Consider the following 22,004-nt stretch of genomic DNA (forward strand, 5'->3'; position numbering starts at 1 on the left):
TTACAATGTTATCTACTGAGAATTTCACGTGATATAGGTGATGACAATCACTATGTGGTGTAAATACACTGTTAACTGAACAAATAAGGCACAAGTCATCTAAAAAGAAGCTACATTTGTTTATAAAAAAATGGAGGTCTGCTTTGTTTCCGCTATATAAATACAAATATTCTTTAGCAGTAGCAATTTTTTTGTTCACATGCCTTTGTCAACAAGCAAAGATATAGATTTTTCCGCTTTCTATTGAAGTTAAATTCTTAATGGCAAATCACATAAAGCCTTAAATAAAACCAACAATGAATCCATGATATTTATTTAACCCGCAGATGCTAGGCGCGAGCTCCGTCTACAACTGCTCTACGAGATCTAAACACTGAATATATTACTGTATTTTTATATTTCGCAAAAACAAATTTACTAAAAATGTCTTTAAACTTAACCTAAAATAATTTCAAACAATCCTAATCAACATTAATTAAATTCGTCACATCACATCATTTACATACACGTTGTAAACTACAGGAAAAAAAAGAAAGTTAACAATTACAAAAACGAAAAACAAAAAAGTGATACTTCATTGCAGTATAATTGAACATGGCTGCGACGGTCTATACACATTGAAATGGAATTTATATCATCACCAACTTGAAATTTAAACTCGCACGCTTCGATCAATAATAGTACTAGATTAAAGATCAGGAACAAAAATAAGACGCTCCAGTGGCCACGTTTGCAGACACGAAAACATCTTCATTTCTTAGAAAAAAGTTTAATAATGTTAACGACTTCAGTTTATTCTAAACCTTAATACTTAAACATAAAGTTTAATTACCATTGCAAAATATATGTATTTAGGTCCTTTCGTCAGAAAAACAATATTATGGAATAAATTTAAAATGTCACTTGAACATAAAAAGACATCAGTACAAAAATATTTATTCTAAAATGATACTTAAAGCCTAATTTATAAGGTTAAAAATATTTGTTTAAAATTTCGTGCTTATTGTATTGTGGAACTAGATGTAGTTCTTGGTATTACATTTCAATGCTCAGAACACAGTAAGTATTGAAAGACATAGAGTTGCAGAATATACATATTTGTTTTAGGTTTGTTTTGTATGGTCGCAACTATTTTTGACCGATTCAAAAAAGTAGTAGATAATATTTTACATTGCCGCTATTACAACAAATAGGTGATAAAAAATAAAATTGAATAATGTAAAAAAAATATGAAAGGAAACACGATACATGTTTTCCACGTATTCTTTATACAGAAGTAATTAAAACAATAATGTAGGTTTAATTACCTTTAAACAGATTCAGTTTGTTATAAAGCTGTCTTTTAGAAGTCATTTTTATATGAGCGGTTTCTTTTTTACAAATATAATGTAATCTTATATCAATGAATTTTTCTATAATCAGTTTAATTTAGGCTTATTTTATGGCTGTGTTCGTTTCCCCCAGAAAACAAATCCTTTTCAGCATATACGCTTAAAATATTTACACATACATATAAAGTTTTTTTAATACTTTTTTGCATTGATTTGCCACCACCATTGAACAATTCTAGAATTTTTATAAGGGTTCTATATTTCTTCTCCTCTTTCTTTCGCGACAATATATATCCATTGTGCACAGCGACAAGGGGCTACTAGGAAATCTACAAACAAAAATAACATTATAAAATAACAAAACTACTCTATGCATTCCCTGTTCAAGAATTGGTGATGTTTGTTACAATAGTTGGTGCCTTGTTGCAAACATTGGCCAAACAATTACAATATTCGTAAATTGTGTTTTATTTACAATATAATTGTGTTTATTATTTTATGAAAAACACTTAATAATATAAATTTACCAAAAAAAGATATTCCTTTCAAAACCTTGGTGTTACGGTGGTTTTTTACTCAGTTTTTGAACGCGCATTGCAGCGTTTTGACGTCTTAGTGTTGGCTATGATTGGACCATACTAATTTGAAATAAGACCACAAATTTATTTGTGGTCTTATTTTTCGGGCCGTTTTTGAAGCGCTAATCGCGAATCTAGTAGTATTATTGATCGAAGCTCGCACGTCAACTATTTCCATAAACACAGAGTACAACAGACTACTACTTGTCCTACAAGATATCCAAGATTAATTACTGAGAATACAATTACTATTGTAAACGAGCTAATTGTTGATTACATTTATATATTGCGAGACTATGAGGCCTCGTCCACTGCACGTGCTCAGTCCGCCCCCCAACCCCGCCCCGCTGCCCCCGAGCACGTCTCCGCGCCACGTGAGCGCCGAACCATCAGACTACTATAAATATGATTAAATAACTTTTTTTTTTGTATTTTTTTATTGAAGATATTTCTAGGCCACCTTCAGTGACTGAAACAAGAAAACATTCTTCTACCTTAGTAGCGGATATTAAGATAAACAATTTGAGGCGATTTAATTTATTTGCGGAATGAGTCTAGAGATCGAAGTCGCACGAGGGCGTGGCCCCGCTTCAGTTTTCAAAGATCTTCTTGGCGCGCGTGTCCCAGTTGTCCTCCCAGCGCGAGTCCCGGAACTTGGCGAGCTCGCGGCGCATCCTGTCGGCGAGCGCGATCTGCTCGGGGTTGTCGGGGAAGCCGGTGAACCAGTTCACGACCAATTTGGCGAGCTCGTCGCCGGTCTTGAACGTGAAGCCGTTGACGCCGTCCTCCACCAGCTCGTCCAGGCTGCAACATCACAACGACGGAAACACTACATATGACCGATGAACCAAGCTAGGTGTTGCACTTGAACGCACCGCGAAATTAAGGCGATTATACGACGCGAGTGTACAAAAAGTTGTGTTATAAAAATGAAGTATCTATACTAATATATAAATCTAGTGGTTTTGACGGATGTTCCGTTATAACTACTGAACCATGCATCCGATTGACTTGAAACTTGGTATCCATGTAGAAAATACATGTACTTAATGGATAGGCTTATATTTATTATGAGTATTGGACTCTCTACACCAGTTGCGGGGGCGTTAATGATGAGAATTTTTGTGAGGGTGAGAAATAATAATGTAAATTTTAAATGCCCAGCGAAGCGGACGGGTACAACTAGTTAGTTTATAAATGTATTCGACACGTGCCGGTGGCGGTCGTGCTGTCGGAGAAGGCGCTCGTATTACATTCCTTGTTGCGTATAAAATGATATATCAACAGCAATATAAAAAATGCATTTCACAAAGTCAATTTGGCGATATTTTCTCAAGCCAAAGTGATAGTACACTTTACATTGATATTTGATTTTTTCCCCTACCTATCCGCTGGTAGCCTAAGAGGCTATATCATCTACGCCCGGACTGGTAGGAGGGCTCAACTTGTGAGAATTTTCTAATACAGGCCCTAACAAGAGCAGTGCTTCGCGGAATCTACCACCGGATCGGAAACGCGACCCACTGAGAAGATCCGGCGAGAAACTCAGTGGGCTGTGTCTGTGGGTTAGTTCGCTCGTCAAACTCTTCGTCGTAGTCGAGGAGAGCGGTGACCGGTGCATGAGGCCTAAAAGCACCTAGAGTGAATCCGGGGATCCGATAAGACATGTTTCGGGCGACAGCGGCTTTGCGTTGCCTCGTCGCATTGGTATACATTCGACAAGAATGTTACATTACATCCAATTTTAGCCGAAAATGTTGGACCTCCCGAAGAGTTTGTATACGTAGCTGTAATTTAAATAACGTGCGGGCGTGTTAGCGATACAAGTCTTAGGCCAAGGACGCTTTCTTACCACAGGAAGTTGAAGGCGCAAACAGGAAGACCAGCTCCAAACATGTCCACGACTTTCATCGGGAGGTCGAGCCCGGAGGAGCTGGTGTGCAGGCACACTCCGAGGTCAGCACTGGACAAATTAAGTTTTTTTTTAATTTCTGATATTTTATTTATTTATTTAATATATTTTGTACACACAGCTGTCAGAAAAAACACGACAATAAGGATATAGAGTACAAGGGCACTACTTATTTCATGTTTAATTTTTTTATTGCCCATGCAGGCAGACTTGCATACGGCCCACCTGAGAGTAAGTGGTTACCGTCGCTCATGAACGTCAGCAACCCCAGGGGCAGAGCCAAGCCGCTGCCTACCAAGTTACACCGGTTTGTCACTGGTCTCGAGTCCAGTGCGGTCGGTGATTCAACTCTGTCATTTTGTAATGTTTTGAAGAGATCTTAGCGGATTAACTGTGTACTTGACAATGCTCATGTCAAGTACAGGTAGAAGAAAATAATAATAATGATTATTCTACTATTCGACAGAAACAGCCAGGACATGATACATCAAGATATAATGTAGCAGAGATGGAGAGACCAGCTCACGGCCAACCGGACGTGGCTCAACCTTGGACTACGAAGTTTAAAATATGCGAAGAAACAAAAATTAAAAAAAAATATCCAACTCTTTAATATTACTCTTGAAAGAAAACCTTTTCGCAAACAGATTCCTACCCACTAAGGCCCCGGGGCATCACTGACAATCTCACCTAGCCACCATTCTTGGGTAGTCGGCCGCGTCGAGCCAGGGTGTGACGACATCCACGTTCTTCCACTTCTTGGAGTCCACCAGCTGGCGGTAGTACTCCCTCATGGGGCCCTTGCCGGTGATCACGCAGATCAGACGCGGAAGAACTTTGGTTAACGAGTACGTTGTTTCGTAAACTGAAAGTTATTACTGCTGTTCATTTAAATTATTCTATACTTTTTACTTGCTCAGGTACGGTTTTTAACGGCACGTTGCTCTAGTGGGTGGTAGACAGTTCGGGATTCGATTCCCACACGAACTGCATATCTTTGATAGATATATTTCGAATTCCGAGCGTATGTACTTTTTTCATCATCGTGATTCTCCTGTTCTTCTGCCAGTCATATGAGATCGGAACAGGATGTTTTCACCTTCCATACTCCTCTATCATATACAATTTCTTCGCTCACTCCCCTCTTACAGATGTTATCTTTCACGCAATCCATCCAAATGTCTTCTTAGGTCTACCTCTTCCTCTATACCCTTCTACATTCATAATTAACACTCTCATACCAACCTCATTTTCATTTCGTCTCATCACATGTCCATACCATCTCAATCGCGCACTTCTCAACTTCTCTGTCACAGGTGCCACTTTCAGACTTCTAACATATCCATTCCGAATACTTTTTTATTAGTGTAAATTTATTTTACGTTGCAATGAAATTCCAAATACTTTTAAGCATCTTGCTTCTCTATTAACGAGAGCAAAAGACCTTATAAATCCTGTGACAGGTTTAACCACACAGATTGCTTTGTTATACATTATGTACTTAGATATAAAACGTTATTTTAAATAACTGTCTGTCAAATAACAACAGTTGGACATAAAATATGGCATAGTAATATAAAGACAGCGGTTTTTTTTTGCTTGGGTGGGTGGACTATCTCACGGCCCACCTGATGTGAGGTTACCGGAGCGGAGCCCATTGACATCTACAACGTAAATGCCGCCACCTACTTTGAGATTTTACCACTTTTTATTACACGATGTTATTCCTTCACCGTGGAAGTCAATGGTGAACATTTGTTAAGTACGTATTTCATTAGAAAACTTGGTACCTGCCTGCGGGGTTCGAACACCGGTGCATCGCTACATACGAATGCACCGGACGTCTTATCCTTTAGGCCACGACGAACATGTCAGAATGTAAAAAAAAGGTTATACAGTAAAATGGTGAGCTTCATACCTTGTAAGGCTTCCATCAAGAGAGTAAAATCTTCATCAGGAGTCCAGCTGGTGCTGCTGAAGATGATGCCGGGTCTATCGGGACGTGGTTTCAGAACGCCGTCCACATACTACAGTTGAAAGAGAACAGTGTACTTAGTGCGAGTATTTAACGTTCTCGATAGCGTAAAAGCTAACTCAAATTTGTGCGGCAAACGTAGACAAACGTTTCAACTCCATACAAATTTGCGTTAACTTTTACGCTATGAAGAACGTTAAAAAGCTCGCACTAAGCACACGGAATTCACCGTTACGGAGGATCACTTGTGACAATGCGTTTCACTTTGGAGCAATGCTATTTTTTTGCACTCAGCATGTTGGACCAACTTGTCAACCAATAGTTACACATACAAACACTCGAAATGTCAGCAGCGCGCATCTACTCGATAAAATAGACAGAAAGACTGAAAACATAGTGATCCTAAAAGGGCTCGTATATTTTATTCATTTATTAAAATGTATGTATTTAGAGGAAGAGGTAGACCTAAGAAAAAATCGATGGTTGCGTGAAAGACGATATGTGTAAGAAGGGAGTGAGCGAAGGAATGGTATATGATAGAGGAGTATGGCAAGAGAAAACATGTTGCGCCGACCCCAGGTGACTGTGAGAAGGTCGGGAGAATGATGATTACACTTAATATATATTTGTCTACATTGGCGAACTTAATGCCCAATTAAATGATGTAATGGCTATAATAGTAAATAATAAATTATCAATATTCATCGCCTCGTTTGTAGTCATTACTGTCCAGGATTAGCGTGCAACGGGTCTTGTGTTCGATACCCAGTCTGGCTTAGGGGCGTTCAATGTGGCAGATTCATTTATTTATGCCGAACCTAATTAGCAACAGTACTGGTAATAGGATGTCATCTGTTTTCTCGGAAATAAAAGATAATACGCTCTTCGTTGCCCAAATCAACGGTTCGATATTTTTATTGCCCTTATAGGCAGACGAGCATACAGCCCACCTGGTGGTGAGTGGTTTCCGTCGCTCATGGAAGTCAGCAATGTCAGGGGCAGAGTCAAGACGCTGCCTACTGTTAAGTAATAAAATAAATACAATAAATAGTTTGCTCTCTAAACTATAGTTCTAAAGGGCAGTGACAGTAAACTTGCGGATTGATCGTTAAGCAAGGAATTGCGCGCGCATCGCGTCATCTGTATTATGGATCGCAGGGTTAGCCTACTGAGAAACTAAAGCACATTCTAGACTAGGTTTTGATTTCTGACTAAAAATGAAATGCGGCGAAAACCCTAAATTAGAACACCGAAAATTCTCGTCTTCTCAGTGGGTCGCAATTCCGATCCGGTGGTAGATTCTGCAAAGCACTGCTTTTGCTAGGGCTAGTGTTAGCAAATTGTCTCAGGTTGAGCCCGTGAGCTCACCTCCCCGTATAGATGCAGCGGGAATAGCCTCTTAGGTTACCAGCGAATAGTTGGGGAAAAAAGCATTTTATTACTGGTATTAGGGCGTATTGTGTGCCCGTACGGGTAGGTACCACCGCTCGGCCTATCTCTGACGCGAAGCAGTAATGCGTTCTAGATGTGAAGGGCGGGGCAGACATTGTACTGTAGTACTGACACTCAAAACTCATGACTCAGGATGTGTGGCGAAATGGACGTTGTTGCTGTCTATGAACTCCGAAAACAACTTAACACCAGGTGGTTCTTGAACGCCTTCACTCGTCTAAACAATAAAATATATATTTGCGCATCATGTATCATATCGCAAAAAACCAACAAATAAGTATTTTCATTCCTCCAATTAGGCTCCAGGTGTGGGATCTATCTTCGCAAATAGGACCGTAAAACTTATCATTCGTAAGTTTTAAAGAATAAACCATTTCCTTTACCTTAATAGTAATCCACTGCAAAACTACTTCAAAACGTACCCTAATAAATATACAATAACAAAATTTAACTATATAGTTAGTATACCAACATACCTATATAGTATACCAACATAAAAACTTTTCTTTTTTTTTTAACTTTTTAATTATTTTGAACTTGGAACACGTATATTATTTTAAAAACTTCTTTCGATTTTGCGCCATTCACATTTTTTTTTGTTCATTATCAAATTACAATATGGAAAGGGGTGTTAAAGTAAATAGGATTGCAGTGATCGCCTTGCACAAAGTGGGTATGGAGCCGTCGGTCATATTTCAGACACTTCAAAAGGTTGGTATCAGTCGTATGTTCGTATGTAGTTCGTTCGTATCAGATACAACAACACTTCGTCTGTCGAAGACCAGAAAAGATCGGGCCGGCAGCGTACTTTTAGAACTATACAGCTATATAGCTACTAGAACTTTAAGGGCTGTTAATACTGTTAACACCGTTAAAGCCAGAATTCGTCGAAACCCCATCAGGAAGCAAAAAATCTTATCGCGAGAAATGAACATTCCAACACAAGACCTGAAGCTTAAAGCGGTGCTTATCGTCGATATACAGGACATGCCCTAAATCAATCTTTACAATTAAACAGAGTGGATCGATCAACATGTCTTCTGTCGCGATACGCAGGTGAAAGGCATAGAAATATCATTTTACCGACGAAAATTTTTTCACGATTGATGAACACTATAATAAGCAAAATGATAAAGTGTACGCTTACAGTTCTAAAGAAACTGCTCAAGTGGTCGGATAGGTACAACGTGGTCATCATCCTGACAAGTCGTGGTTTGGTGGGGTTTTCTTATCAGAAAACTACATTTTTGTGAAAAAGGAGTGAAAACTTCAGCCAAAGTGTATCAAGATACAGTCTTGGATCATGTCGTGAAACCTTTCCGCAATATACTTTTTAAAAATATTCCGTGGACTTTCCAGCAGGACTCTGCACCTGGTTGCAAGGCACGAACTAACCAACCCTGGCTTGAAACCAACATTCCGGATTTTATAAGAGCTGAAGACTGGCACTCATCTAGCCCAGACCTTAACCCTTTAGACTTCAAATTATGGTCAGTTTTAGAGGACACGGCGACATTGAGTCTCAAAAAATCTTTGGAGCAAGCAGTGACGAAATTTCCCTTAGAAACAGTGCGTAAATCCATAGATTCGTGGCCAAACAGATTAAAGGCCTGTAGAAAAGCCAAAGGTGACCATTCCGAATAGGATTTATTTTTATTTTTTGCTGAGACTTTAATAAATTTTAATAATATTACATTACTTTATTACAAAAATTGATTTTCATTTGTAACAGAACTTATGGCTGGACTGGGTATATAAATATATTAATTATAGTAAAATTAATAATAGTTAAACTTACTTACCTCAGTAAAGGCAGTTTTCTCGAAAGCTTCATTCGGTTTCTCGTGTTTGGATGCTCCAAACATGGGGTAGTTCTGAGCCATCTTGACGTACCAGTCGTGCTTCTCCAACAACGTCAGCGGCTTGAATATCTTGGGTGGCCTGTCGTAAAGGACAGCAGCACTGAAAATTTACGACACTTATAATTCAAACAGTAATATTGTAGTAAGATGGACAGCTATGAGAACCAATGTCTCCCTAAAGGTAAAAACAAGATGGATCAGATCATCTCAAAAAAATCCTCAGAGCACTCCTCAGAACCGGGAGAATGGGATAATCGACAGTCCATACATTCCTCTTCTATATGAAGTCAAATGGAAATCGTTCGTATTTGGGAGCCCTGGCCCAGAAGTGGGATGAGTACTCCACGTTGTGTGAGCACATACAGTCTAGTCCTAGTCTTATTTACACCGTGAAGTAATGGGATCCGATTTCAAGAGTGGGGCAGGCAGCAATAATACAAGACAATGGACACTTCGACTCAAGTCAGCCACATGTCTCATGGTGGGCCGATATTCACTTTATTCGTCTCAAAGGGCTTAATCACTTAATACTAGTTGGCCCATAAACTTGTTTAATTTATGTAAAACAGGGGATTCCCATGTTCTTTGTCTCTCTTCTGTTCTCTTCTTTCCTTTAACAATAAGTAGTACTGTTGATACAACAGCTGTATCAAAAGCGGGGCAGAAAATTAAAATTAGAAAATGGTCTAGTCCTGTGTACTTCCATTATTTGAAAACAATCACCAAACATCACCGTTTTTGATTAAATTAACCATAATGACAATGGTGCCTGATCAAGTTTTGCTGGTCTTTATATTATTATGATTCTTCTTCTTCTTCTTCTTCGTCGCTTTCTTCATTGCTGAAGGTCGTGTCCCTGAAACTTGACCGTTGCCTGTCTCGTGAGCTGTTTCCATCTCGTCCGGTCCTCAGCTGCTCGAATGGCGGTTGCGACTGGCAACCCAGTTATTATGATTATACAAACATAAATCAGTTAAAAACTATTTCCTCTGTTTATCAGATGCTCTTTTTTGCTTAATTAGTAACAACACTTAGGCATTAAAAACATTGAAAATTTATTTATTTTCAGTATAAATTACATTGCAATATTTGCAGTAGACAGAAGCTAAGCTACAACGCTATGGAAACCCTGTCATTACTAATAGCCATGGGTGATATGGATACTTACCTTCAGGTGTCAGGTATTGGCTGTTTACAATGGTAATGAAATATTTCATTATATATTTGTGAGAGTATGTATGTAATTTTTATTTGTTATTATATTATTATTTACAATATACAATATAATATATATCTAGAGTTACCAATTAATTTAATCAGCTTTCAATCATTAAGCAATCTAGCATTTAAGACATAGCTAATTAATTATTAACAAGTTCAATATTTTGTTTTGGAAATAAAATGATACATCAGTACATTTTCATGTCAGCACTTAAGATGCACTCCACACTTTTTATTAAGAAATTATATCGACGCTTGAAAGGCAAATGTGACTAAGCGACAATGCGTGAACATTACAGTAGAGTAATTTAAAGTTGAAATACCTGAAAAAAATTCTATTTTAACGAATCTAGCTGTAGGATTGAAATGATTTTAATAGACCTAGAAATATATATTTTTTGCACATCGAATATGGTTATTGCTTATCATTTATGTACAAAGCAATTATTGACACTTAGTCACTTTTGCCTTTCAAGCATCGATATTAATTAATAAAATTAATAACATTACATTCATTAATGTATTTACTTACATTCATATATTTAAGGTTTTGACAAGACACCTGAAACTTGTATTATTAACCTACTGTATTTGTGTCATCTAATTATTAAAATACCAATTTTATTTCTAAATAGTAGATAGGGTAGTGGTAGCTTGAGCAAATATAATGGGTGACTGATATCCCTTCCACAAAACAAATGAACAACACTTACTTGATGTTCCAATTCTGCAGCAAATCTTCCTTCATGGCATAGGTAACACAGAGATTGAAGTGAGAAGATTGACCGAAAAATCTTTCAGTGCTTCTAGCCATTCTCACAAGCATGTGGTCCGGTTCAAGAGTCATGGCCATTATTGAGTATGCATAGTTGTGCCAATCGATCACAAACTGGGCCTTTGAAACCATGCAATACAGACGAAAGACTGGCAAGGATGGTATGGCGGGTGGGTTCTGGCCCAACAAATAGTCGCACCTCCCAGTAAGGAATAGGGTAAACATTAAGCTTACACTCTGCCATAAAGTTTTGGCAATGTATTTGAGTACTACAGGGCCCCATTTCAGTTCGAAAGGATGAAGTTTTATGACGGTAATATGCGGGTTGTTTAGGACTTCAGGGAGTGGGTCGGTCTCGACGTATGAAATAATTTTCACATCTAAGCCGTTGTTAGCAAGAGATAATGCATGATACTGCATACGGGGGCTCCTCCCTATGTCCCCCAGTACTACAACTTTAGCTACTTTTCTCACATTACCCAACATCATGAGAGCTTCTTTAAAGCCCGAACTTCTAAGAAATGATTTATGGTATAGGATCACATTCGTAGTTTGTTTAACGTTTTTATTATTCCATATATTTTGCTTTATTTAAATTTTAATCTGAATATTATTTAGTGGCCGAAGCTACTAAGCGTCGCGATAGATAGGTAGGTAGATAGATACCTACAAATAAATAACAAATTCACAACATACACGATCAATAGCTCACCAATTTTCTTAACCGATTGTTATTGTGGATAGGCAAAGGGAACATCCACATTAAACCTTTTTTTTAAAAGTGAAATGAATCTCAAAATAATTCATATTTTATTAATTATAAATGCAAATACAATGAAATATAGTAAATTATAACAATACCGTAGACGTTGGGTGGAATGATATCAAACAACCTGTCGGTAAAGTGAAGATTTGATTAATTTTTGGCAGAACTCTAGAAATCACGCTAAATTTCCTTTCATTATCCCACACTTTCACGCTTACTAAACGGTTAATTATCCATCATTATTAGACACATACTAATTGAAAAAAATAAAATAATGTACAAAAATGACACTTCACACTCCCACCAAAAAACCGCAACCTTAAACTATCCGATTTTTCATAAAATTAAGAACATTTCAATGGGGTTGGCCGGTTAAAGCTTTTCTCAGATGTCGCCAGCGTAGCTTGTTCCCTTGTCACAGAGAGCCGCCATTTTGTGTGTTTTGCGTTCGTGATATTTCGGCATTTTGTGACTTTGATACGGTTCTTCTTACTTTCTAAGTAGTGCTAAACAGTTTTACAACATGTATTCCAACTGGATAGTTAAAGAATTAAAGGAGGAGTTGAGAAAACGTGGTGCATCTTTACGAGGAAAAAAAGTGGATTTTGTCGAAAGGTACAATGTTGATGTTTTATTTTAACTTAGAAAACTTCTCTCAAACTGTTTCCGGTAGATATTATTATAATAATATTAAATTGTGTACCTTAAGAACTTTATTCCTTGTAGCATGTGCAAAAAGAATTGCTCACATTACACACATTACCTACCAACTAATGTATTATTTTATTTTTTTCAGATTAGAGCCATATGACCAAAATTTTAATTTTGAAACAAAATTAAAAAATAGCTCTAGCAAAATATGCTAATATATATGATTTGCTAGTGGAGCCATGTGGCATTTTCATTAGCCAAGAGCGCCCATATCTTGCTGCATCTCCTGATGGTGTGTCGGGCGAAGAAACTATAATTGAAGTGAAATGTCCATACGCTAGCAGAAAACATGAAATAAATATAACAACGGTGCCTTACTTAGAACAATGTAACGGGATATTGTCTCTAAAAAAAACCTGCACATATTATTATCAAATCCAAGGGCAGTTATACTGCTCAGGCAAAACATACTGCAACTTGGTTATTTACACCTACAAGGACATCAAAGTGATTTATGTTGAAAAAGACAATAATTTTATAAATAATATGATAAATAAATGAGATATCTTTTATGAAAATATTTTCAAAGAAGCATTGTATGAAAAATATCTGTATTATAACTATACACACTTGTCGAAATAAATAATCAGGAATATTTTAAATTATTTTTATTGACAATTCCTTCTCTAAAATTACATAACATTACACATATGAAATATATAATAAGCTTAATTAGTAACATTCAAAATTGATCTTCTATTGATATGCCGACCACTCTACTCCAGCGATACCTTATATCAATGACATTGGCATAAGTGTGATTAAAACTAATGAAAACTTAGATGCTGTTTCCAACCCGGTGTAGTATTGCACTGTCTCATCGTCTGCAAGTAATAGCTCTGTAGAGAACAATCTTAATATATTGGATGTTTGAGTTCCAATAGTAATATGATGCCTTGTAATTGTTTCATCTATACTAGAGTTATTATTTTCTATTAGAATTTCTTGAGAGACATTTGAATCAAAATGCACATTGCTGTGTTCTTCAAAGGGTACGAGTTTGTAACCTTTGTTCTCTATTTTTTGTTTCTTCAGAAACTGGTTTCATATTCCATGAAAATATAGATGGTACAGCACCTTTCTTCAGATATTTATGTTAATGTTTGACACCTACAACACAAAGAAAAACATTTAAATATACTATCACAAGGACACCTGACCATGGTTCAAAATATTTGTTATTACAATGGATGCAGCGATTTAGATAGAACTTTCAATAGTAACAGCTGATAATGAACAACAGCTCATGAGGAATGCGTTTCCTCCAGTCTGATTTTGTGTTTGTTAAAAGGTTCCTTAGAACATAAATCTACTTGCAAAATATGTTAGCAACGAATAGTGTGCCTAACTAATTATTATTGGATTTTTTTAATAAGAGAACAAAGATGTGTGCTACACCTAGTCATGCATTATAAATATTTGACAGAAAGAAACATACCTGTGTATTTACTAATGTTTTCATAGTCAGATTCTACAAAGTGTTTACGACATAACCTCGAACTTTTTGTGGGAGTACTTTTTTCGCGTCAAATGGCCTTTAACCACAGTCTTCCAATTTTCTTGACCTTCGGAATTGATGTACTCCAATTTCTGAGCATATTGGCACAAAACAACGCGTCATTGTGCTTAAAATAATTTTTAATCAAAAATTCCAATACAAATATTGAATGTTATGGGAACAATGCACACAAGCGCCACTTTGACAGTTGCCAACCCCATTAAAATAAGACATGACTTAAAAGTTTTAGTTACCAGGTCATAAAATCCCTTAAAAAATGACTTTTTCGCGGGAAACCGAGGAATGAAGTTGTGTGATTTGTTTTATTTTGTCTATTTAGTGTTTCTTCAGGTTTAATTGTGTAATAACGGTGATTTATGAACTGTTTAGTATCCGTGAAAGTGCACAAATGTGGGAAAATGAAACAAAGCTGATGTACGTAACTTCTCGGGATCATCCAAAAAGTCCACTGAAAAAGTCTCAGTAAATAACCACCATTTTACTGAGACATCCATCTCATCTCATATTATTTCATTTAATAATATCATTTTTAATATAAAAAAGTTTTTATTAGAATTAAAATAAGACTTGACCTAAAGGTCTTAGTTACCAGGTAATAAAATCCCTTAGAAATAAAATATAAGTATGTAAAAATTAAATAAGTCTATGTAGAAAGCGCGGGAAACGTTCGAACTTGGCGGGCGCGGTTTTTAAATTTTTTTTCAAATTAAATTGTAGATTTATTGTAATTAGTAATCAGAATAATTCTAAGTTGTGAATTTTAGATTAGTGTTATTCCTATATTTATTATTTATCTTTTCTACGTAGGGTAAGTTTTTTCTGAATACTTTTATGAACGAGCCGCCAGACCCAGGGGGCACAGTGCCCCCTGTGGGAGCATTTGTTACAATTTCAAACGAATCTGGAATGGATTCCGACTGTTCGTCGGTATCCAAACGAAAATTAAAACGAAATTATCTTCATAGGATATGCAAGCAATGTAATAAGAGGAAAAGGAAACATAATAATGATGCATTAAAAAACACTGATTGTCATTGTAATGATGAGTTTATAAAGGTCCCCATGAATAATTTACCATCTTCTACTCCCGATAACGTAAATTCTCCTTCCCACGCTCCCACACAAATAGGCAGGACTAATTATGATTGCAATGATCGTGGCCCTTACATTGTGCATGTTCATAAAATACAGTCTGCGGAAGACGACGGCACCAATCTTCACCCTATTGTGTTCGGCAGGTTTTTAAAAAAAAATTCTTTTAATAAAATTATAAATGGCAGTTTGAAAAGGATAGGAAGAAACAAAATGTCTCTTTCTTTTCATAATTATTTAGACGCCAACAGCTTTCTCCAGTCAAATTGTTTATCTGAAAATAAGTTGAAAGCATATATACCCACCTTTAATATTACTAGAATGGGATTAGTAAGGGGAGTTCCAACTGAGTGGACTCCCGAAGATATAAAGGAAAATACTAATATGCCTATGGGATGTGGTGATATAATTAAAGTCAGACGTTTAAATTATAAGGTAATTGTAAATAATGAACCAACTTGGAAACCCTCTCAAACAGTTGTATTGACATTTGACGGCCAAGTATTACCTAAACGTGTTTTTATGTGTTTTAACTCTTTACCTGTACAACTATATACTTACCCAACTATACAGTGCTATAACTGTTGTCATTTTGGCCACACAAAAACAAAATGCAGGTCCAAACCAAGATGCTATAAATGTGGACAAGGTCACACCGGTGATAGCTGTAATATTGAGGAAGATCAGGGCTCTTGCTGCTTATGTTCTGGGCTACATTTTGCGTCAAGCAAAAAATGCCCAGAATATTTTAGGCAAAAAGAAATAAAAACTACCATGGCTGAAAACAACCTATCATACATGGAAGCATCAAAACTTCACCCAATAATAAATAAAACATATGCTGATGTCTTAACATCCATTCCAAAGAAAACTTTACAAACAAACAATACTATTGTACCCGGCTCACCCCCATCACGCATATTATCGTATAAAAAAACTGTTGTTACTAAACCACGAACCCCACCTAAACCTAATAAAGGTTATGACAGTGAAGCTCACAATTCAATTGTAAAGGATTACAACATGCCCACACCCTCTAATGGTTGTGTATTACAAACCTCACCCAATGCTGACAAACAGAGTGAACAGAACTTAATAGACTTAATTACAACTTTAATTAAATTGTTATCTCAATCAAATTTAACCATACCGACCAACGCTGCTACTTTATTCAACCCTAACAATAATAATAATAGTCATAATGGACAGGATAGTTCAATGGAACTGCAGAAGTATCATAAGTAAAAAACATGAACTTGTACATATTGTAAATACTTTTAAACCTTTTATTCTTTCTTTATCTGAAACCTGGCTTAAGCCGAATTATACATTTAAAATCCCTGGCTATTCCTGTTTAAGGAATGACAGGGCTGATGGGTATGGCGGTGTGTGCCTTCTTGTCAGAAACTCTCATCTTATATCTCCTCTTCCTCTTCCTTCACACAGTGATGATTTTTCTATCATTGCTGCTATTGTTAATAATATTTGTTATGTTTCCGTTTATATTCCACATCCTTCTTTAAGAGTCTTTAGTGAAATTAGAAATATAATTTCACTTCTTCCTCATCCTTTCATGATTTTGGGTGATTTTAACTCTCATCACACATCTTGGGGTAGTTCCTTTTCTAATTGTTATGGACATGAATTGTTGGATATTTTAGACTCATATGATCTGTGTATCTTAAATACCGGATCCCCTACCCGGCTCACTAGGCCTGATGAAGCAATCAGTGCTATAGACCTGTCTATTTGTACTTCTAATTTAGCGTCTTTATTAACTTGGTCTACTTTGTCATCCACATTCAATAGTGATCACTATCCCATTGTTATTTCCTTTCCCTATAATAAACAAAATGAAGCATTAACATCAAAGCCGCGATTAAAACATAAAATCATTGATTCTCATTGGGACAAATATACTACATTAGTAGAAGAAACATTTCTTCAAGATACAAATACTTGTGATACGGACTATTTTAAATCTGTTTTATTACAAGCTGCTGATACTGTTTTTCCTAAGCGAAAGCCGCGCCATAATAAATTGTCATCACCACCATGGTGGGATGAAGAATGCACTAATGCTATATCTAGGCGGAGACTTGCTGAGAGGAACTATCGCATTAACATGTCATTGGAGAATTATGATGCACTGTTGGAGATAATGAAAGAGACAAGGAAGTTGTTTAAGAAAAAGAAGTTTGAGGGTTGGAGGAATTTTTGCAGTTCCTTGTCTCCTGAAACACATTCGTCAGTTCTTTGGCGAAACATCAAGAGATTTAGAACCGCTATAAATCCTTCGAGTGCGCTTCTCCTTCCTATTATATTAGCCGATCAATTCCTCGACCGTTTGGCTCCTGCTTCTGTACCACACCAAGATTTAATTATCCGTTCCCTACCCGTTAAAACCAATAGCTTTTCTTCTTTAAATCTTCCTATTACTATGATCGAGCTGAAAGGAGTGTTAAACCACGTAAAGGACAGTGCTCCTGGGGAAGACGGGATACCATATTCCTTTTTATCACACATTGGTGAAAATGGCTTAGGTCACTTTTTAAATATAATAAACAAAGTAGTTTTGTCAGGTGACATTCCTTTATCTTGGCGAAGGCAAATAGTGCTGCCCTTTTTGAAACCAAATAAAACACAGTCTAATGTTGAGTCTTTTCGCCCAATAGTTTTATCATCGGTAATTACTAAAGTAGTTGAACATGTTATTAAAAATCGTCTTGAATGGTTCATTGAGAATAGTGAGCATCTCTCTCAGACACAGTTTGGTTTTAGAAAGGGGAAAAGTGTGGCAGATAGCTTGGGGATTTTTACTACTGATATACGTAATGCATTTTTAGACAAAAAATCCACAGTCGCTGCTTTCTTGGATATTAATTCTGCATACGATAACATTTTACTCCCCATTCTTAAACAAAAGCTGAATAATTTAAATGTCCCACACCTTTTAACTAACTTTATTTTTAATCTTCTTTCCGAGAGACAAATTATTCTGGACGTTGGAGTACCGTATACACCAAGTAGATTGGTCTGGAAGGGGTTGCCGCAAGGTTCTGTACTAAGCCCTTTATTGTACAACATATATACACACGACTTAGAAAGGTCTGTTGGTGACAATGTTAGTATCCTACAGTATGCGGACGACTTGGTCATATACGCCTCTGATGAATCTGTGACAAATGCTTGTGAGCATATTTCTTCATCTTTATCTTCTTTAAAAACTTGGATGGATACTAATGGCCTAGATTTATCTCCGTCAAAGAGTAGCTGCGTTATTTTTACCAAATCTCGAAATCCTCCCACACCTATTATTACTTATGATAATACACCTTTACCAAGCAAAAATCAAGTAAAGTTTTTAGGGGTTGTACTTGATGCAAAACTAACAGGTCTAGCCCATTGTGAGCTTGTAGTTTCAAAATGTGAACGGAATTTGAATATGCTCAGATGCCTACGTGGTGTCTGGTGGGGTGCTCATCCAGCTACTATGAAGTTGGTTTATAACGCCGCTATTAGAAGTATTTTAGATTTTGGTACTTTCTTTTTAGATCCTGGGAATGTGACAGGTTTTAAGAAATTGGCCCTGATTCATTCTAAGGCATTAAGACTCATTACAGGTGCAATGAAATCCACTCCCGTTAATGCACTTCAAATAGAATGTTGCGATCCCCCTTTAAGATTTAGACGCCAGTATCTCTCTGACAGATTTATTTTCCGAATTGTTCAATTTTATAATCATCCTTTACCTTCCAAACTTGAATTATTGTCAGAGAAATTGTCTTCTACTAATAAGCCCTTTCCATGCCTAGTAAAAAGTTTTCAGAAATATAAATCGTTACAAGCTCCTACACATTCCTTTAAAGTCCTTCCTTTATTTAAAACTTCATATGATTCTCTTCTTTTCTCTCCTACTATTTGTTTTTCTCTCAACATAGATAGGTCCGATTGTAATGTAAACACTACTTTTAACCATATTGTAAATAATAAATGGCCAAATTGGCATTACATATATACTGATGCATCCAAACATCCCACAGGGTGTGTTGGAGTAGGTGTATTTCATAACCAATATAATATAGTCCAAAAAATAAAATTACCACCAGAAACATCTATATTTACGGGAGAATGCTTCGGTCTTCTGAAAGCAATAGAATATGTTATAATTTTTAAACTCAATAAAAGTGTTATATTTACAGATTCACTTAGTTCTTTACAAAGCTTAGAAAAATTTTCCTTAAAACTGAATCCTTTCTTCCACATAACATTTGAATGTAAGAGAAAGTTGTTGCATTGCCAATTAAACAACTACACAGTCACTTTCTGCTGGATACCTAGCCACTGTGGCATCATAGGAAATGTGAGAGCTGACAGTTTGGCAAACGAGGCAACTGTGAGTGGCGATTTATACCCATACACGATTTTCGGACACGACCTGAATGCTTTACCTAGCATATATCTCCGTGATACATGGGATTTGAGCTGGAGAGAGAGCAGTCAGGTCAAGGGTCGCTTCCTCTACGCTATACAACCTTTAATCCCAAGAAAACCATGGTTTGCCAAACTATGTTTTAATAAAACTGCCACTTCGTCTTTAATCCGCATGCGTCTTGGACATATTTGCCTTCCGGTACATCTGCATAAACTTGGCATAGTATCTAGTGCTGCCTGTGAATATGGTGAGAGTTACTGCGATATGAATCATGTTTTCTTTTCCTGTCCTTTATATGACCACTCTTTCCTATATGAATCTCTAATATCTCTCTCTATTCCTCTTCCTTCTAATATTTACTTACTTCTTAGAGATAATAGACCCTGTGTATATAGTGCATTAAATAAATTTATTATAAATAACAAGATTAAATTGTAGTTTAATATTATTTGTTTTCTTTTCTTATATATATTTTTTAGATATGAAATTATTCTGATTTGTTTTTGTATAATTCCCGGTACGATTTAATTATTTTAATTCGCGTTATACGTTTCCCTCGCTTTGTTGACAAAATGTAAAATACTTGACACTGGCCAAATGCACGAATGGTGCCGAGCCAAAATTAAGAAGAAGAAGAAGAAGAAGTCTATGTACCGTTTAAACTTAATACCCTGCATAATTCAATGTAGAAATTCAAAATTTGTTTCGAATACTGTAAATATGTCGAAAGTACTAATGATTAGGCATTTGCCAACTGGCCTTTCATTAGGTGACAAGGAACAACTTTTGAAACATTTCGGGGCTGAATCTGTATGGGAGAGCTCCAAGAAAAGTAATTATGTTTTCGCATCTTTTGGAACGATGGAGCGTGCCAAACACTCTCTACTGCGGCTACATCAACTCGAATTAGCTGGAAGAAGATTAGTTGTCGAATATTCTACTGAAAAGGTGCCTGTTACAACAGTAAACAAACAAAAACTTGATTCTGCTGCTACCCTCATGATTAAGCGATTCCTGTGTACTCTTAACGCTTGGAATCCATCCGTAGACTTTTATCAGCCCCCATCACCTCACTTGAAATATCAATATCCGGACATAAATCCAGAAGTAATTATTAACATTGTCCATATGCTTCTCAAACATAAGCCTTTTTACATTCAAGTATTGCATCTCATGAACAAAATGAGCCTTGATACACCATTTAATTCAAATATTATAGCAATAAACACTTTCAAAGAAATTTTCCGAGAATATCTTTTTGATATGGCAAATTCATATAAAAATGACTCTGAATCAGAGCTGTCTAGTGATGAAATAATGGCTGTTGATCAACATCCTGTGATCCCTGTTATGGTGAGAAGAAAACACAAATTGCCTAAACCTTCAAGAAAAATTCCAGCTACTTTGCCACCAGAAGCAAAAATGAAAAGAATTCCTATAAATCAAGAAGAAGTATTTGATATTACAGCTGTACAGGAGCCTAAGAAAATATGCGTTATGGTGTCTCAAGACAGTTTACAGAAACCAGTAGAAGAACCTGAAGTCATCGGTGAAATTGGAAAATATGACAAAGAAGAACAGCCTCAAAACATTGAAGAGAGTATTTCTGAACCTGAACAACCCGTAATAACCAGAAAAGAATTGTTAAAGAATCGTCTATCTCATTATGACATGAAGATTCTGCCAGTATTTAAAAATTACCACCCGGGTCAACCATCGTTGAGGCTGTACATTAAAAATTTAGCCAAAAATGTGACCAGTGAAGATGTGGAGAGGATTTATCGGCTATATGTTGTAGATCTCACTGAGGAAGAGCGCCAAGGCTTTGATGTGAGAGTCATGCAAGAGGGAAGGATGAAAGGTCAAGCATTTGTCACGTTTCCATCGGAGAGGATTGCACAAAAAGCACTCACAGAAACAAATGGTTTCATGTTGAAAGACAGACCTATGATTGTACAGTTTGCTAGAGCAGCCAATAAACGAACTATAGAATAAATTTGGTACGAATATTTAAATTTAGTCTAACAACACACCAAGTGTACTATCATACAGGATTTCTTGGAAAGTATATTAACAAAAATGCATCTAATAACTGTGCCATTTTTTTTTTCATTGGTTAGCGTACTTACCTATTGTACTTTGTGGTTTGGATATTCTTGTTCCTGTCTTTCATAAATGTCCTATTCACTGCACAAATTAATTGAAAAGTGGAGAAATTAGATGAAATAATGTTAATATTTTTTATTTATATTATATATTTAAATTAACCATGTAAAATGTATAAGTATAATAGGTATATTATATATGTATATATAATATTAACTATAAATAATGGATGATATTGGCCAATAATAATATCTTACATAATGTCTTCA

The 22,004-nt window shown here is 36.3% G+C and overlaps 3 protein-coding genes and 3 long non-coding RNA genes across 6 annotated transcripts in view; 3 read left to right on the forward strand and 3 right to left on the reverse strand.

The window, feature by feature from the left end:
- Positions 1–297: 297 nt before the first annotated feature.
- Positions 298–11,976, reverse strand: Alg1 (ALG1, chitobiosyldiphosphodolichol beta-mannosyltransferase). Its single transcript, XM_089730824.1, has 6 exons — positions 11,045–11,976; positions 9,051–9,210; positions 5,740–5,848; positions 4,512–4,686; positions 3,762–3,872; positions 298–2,713 (listed from the first exon to the last, which is right to left on the reverse strand). Exons 1-6 carry the CDS (start codon positions 11,593–11,595, stop codon positions 2,500–2,502), a joined length of 1,320 nt encoding a protein of 439 aa, XP_089586950.1. The 5' UTR covers positions 11,596–11,976; the 3' UTR covers positions 298–2,499.
- Positions 298–22,004, reverse strand: part of LOC149501960 (uncharacterized) — a 396,223-nt gene continuing 374,516 nt past the window's right edge. Inside the window, exon 2 of the long non-coding RNA XR_016323750.1 lies at positions 298–2,065. This is a non-coding gene — a long non-coding RNA (uncharacterized LOC149501960). The remainder of the gene's footprint in view (positions 2,066–22,004) is intronic.
- LOC149501961 (uncharacterized) lies at positions 12,109–13,185 on the forward strand. Its single transcript, XR_016323751.1, has 2 exons — positions 12,109–12,487; positions 12,669–13,185. It is a non-coding gene; the product is annotated as an uncharacterized LOC149501961 (long non-coding RNA).
- On the forward strand, positions 14,760–16,439 carry LOC149501962 (uncharacterized). The gene has a single exon (XM_089731533.1). It carries the CDS (start codon positions 14,934–14,936, stop codon positions 16,437–16,439), a length of 1,506 nt encoding a protein of 501 aa, XP_089587659.1. The 5' UTR covers positions 14,760–14,933.
- On the reverse strand, positions 16,451–18,138 carry LOC149501963 (uncharacterized). Its single transcript, XR_016323742.1, has 2 exons — positions 17,591–18,138; positions 16,451–17,033 (listed from the first exon to the last, which is right to left on the reverse strand). It is a non-coding gene; the product is annotated as an uncharacterized LOC149501963 (long non-coding RNA).
- On the forward strand, positions 20,259–21,866 carry LOC149501964 (RNA-binding region-containing protein 3). The gene has a single exon (XM_089730795.1). The coding sequence runs from the start codon at positions 20,278–20,280 to the stop codon at positions 21,622–21,624; it is 1,347 nt and encodes a 448-aa protein (XP_089586921.1). The 5' UTR covers positions 20,259–20,277; the 3' UTR covers positions 21,625–21,866.

The sequence above is a fragment of the Bombyx mandarina genome, chromosome 11, assembly GCF_030267445.1.
Source record: "Bombyx mandarina strain Sakado chromosome 11, ASM3026744v2".
Lineage (NCBI taxonomy): Eukaryota > Metazoa > Arthropoda > Insecta > Lepidoptera > Bombycidae > Bombyx > Bombyx mandarina.

Bases quoted from the DNA above. Each gene is read 5' to 3' on its own strand.
- LOC149501962 (XM_089731533.1), top strand. From the start codon at position 14,934: ATGAACGAGCCGCCAGACCCAGGGGGCACAGTGCCCCCTGTGGGAGCA.
- LOC149501964 (XM_089730795.1), top strand. From the start codon at position 20,278: ATGTACCGTTTAAACTTAATACCCTGCATAATTCAATGTAGAAATTCA.
- Alg1 (XM_089730824.1), bottom strand. From the start codon at position 11,595: ATGATGTTGGGTAATGTGAGAAAAGTAGCTAAAGTTGTAGTACTGGGG. The intron at 9,211-11,044 runs GTAAGTGTTGTT...GTAAATTTTCAG, and splicing joins CTGCAGAATTGGAACATCAA to TGCTGCTGTCCTTTACGACA. The intron at 2,714-3,761 runs GTAAGAAAGCGT...GTGATGTTGCAG, and splicing joins TGCGCCTTCAACTTCCTGTG to CCTGGACGAGCTGGTGGAGG.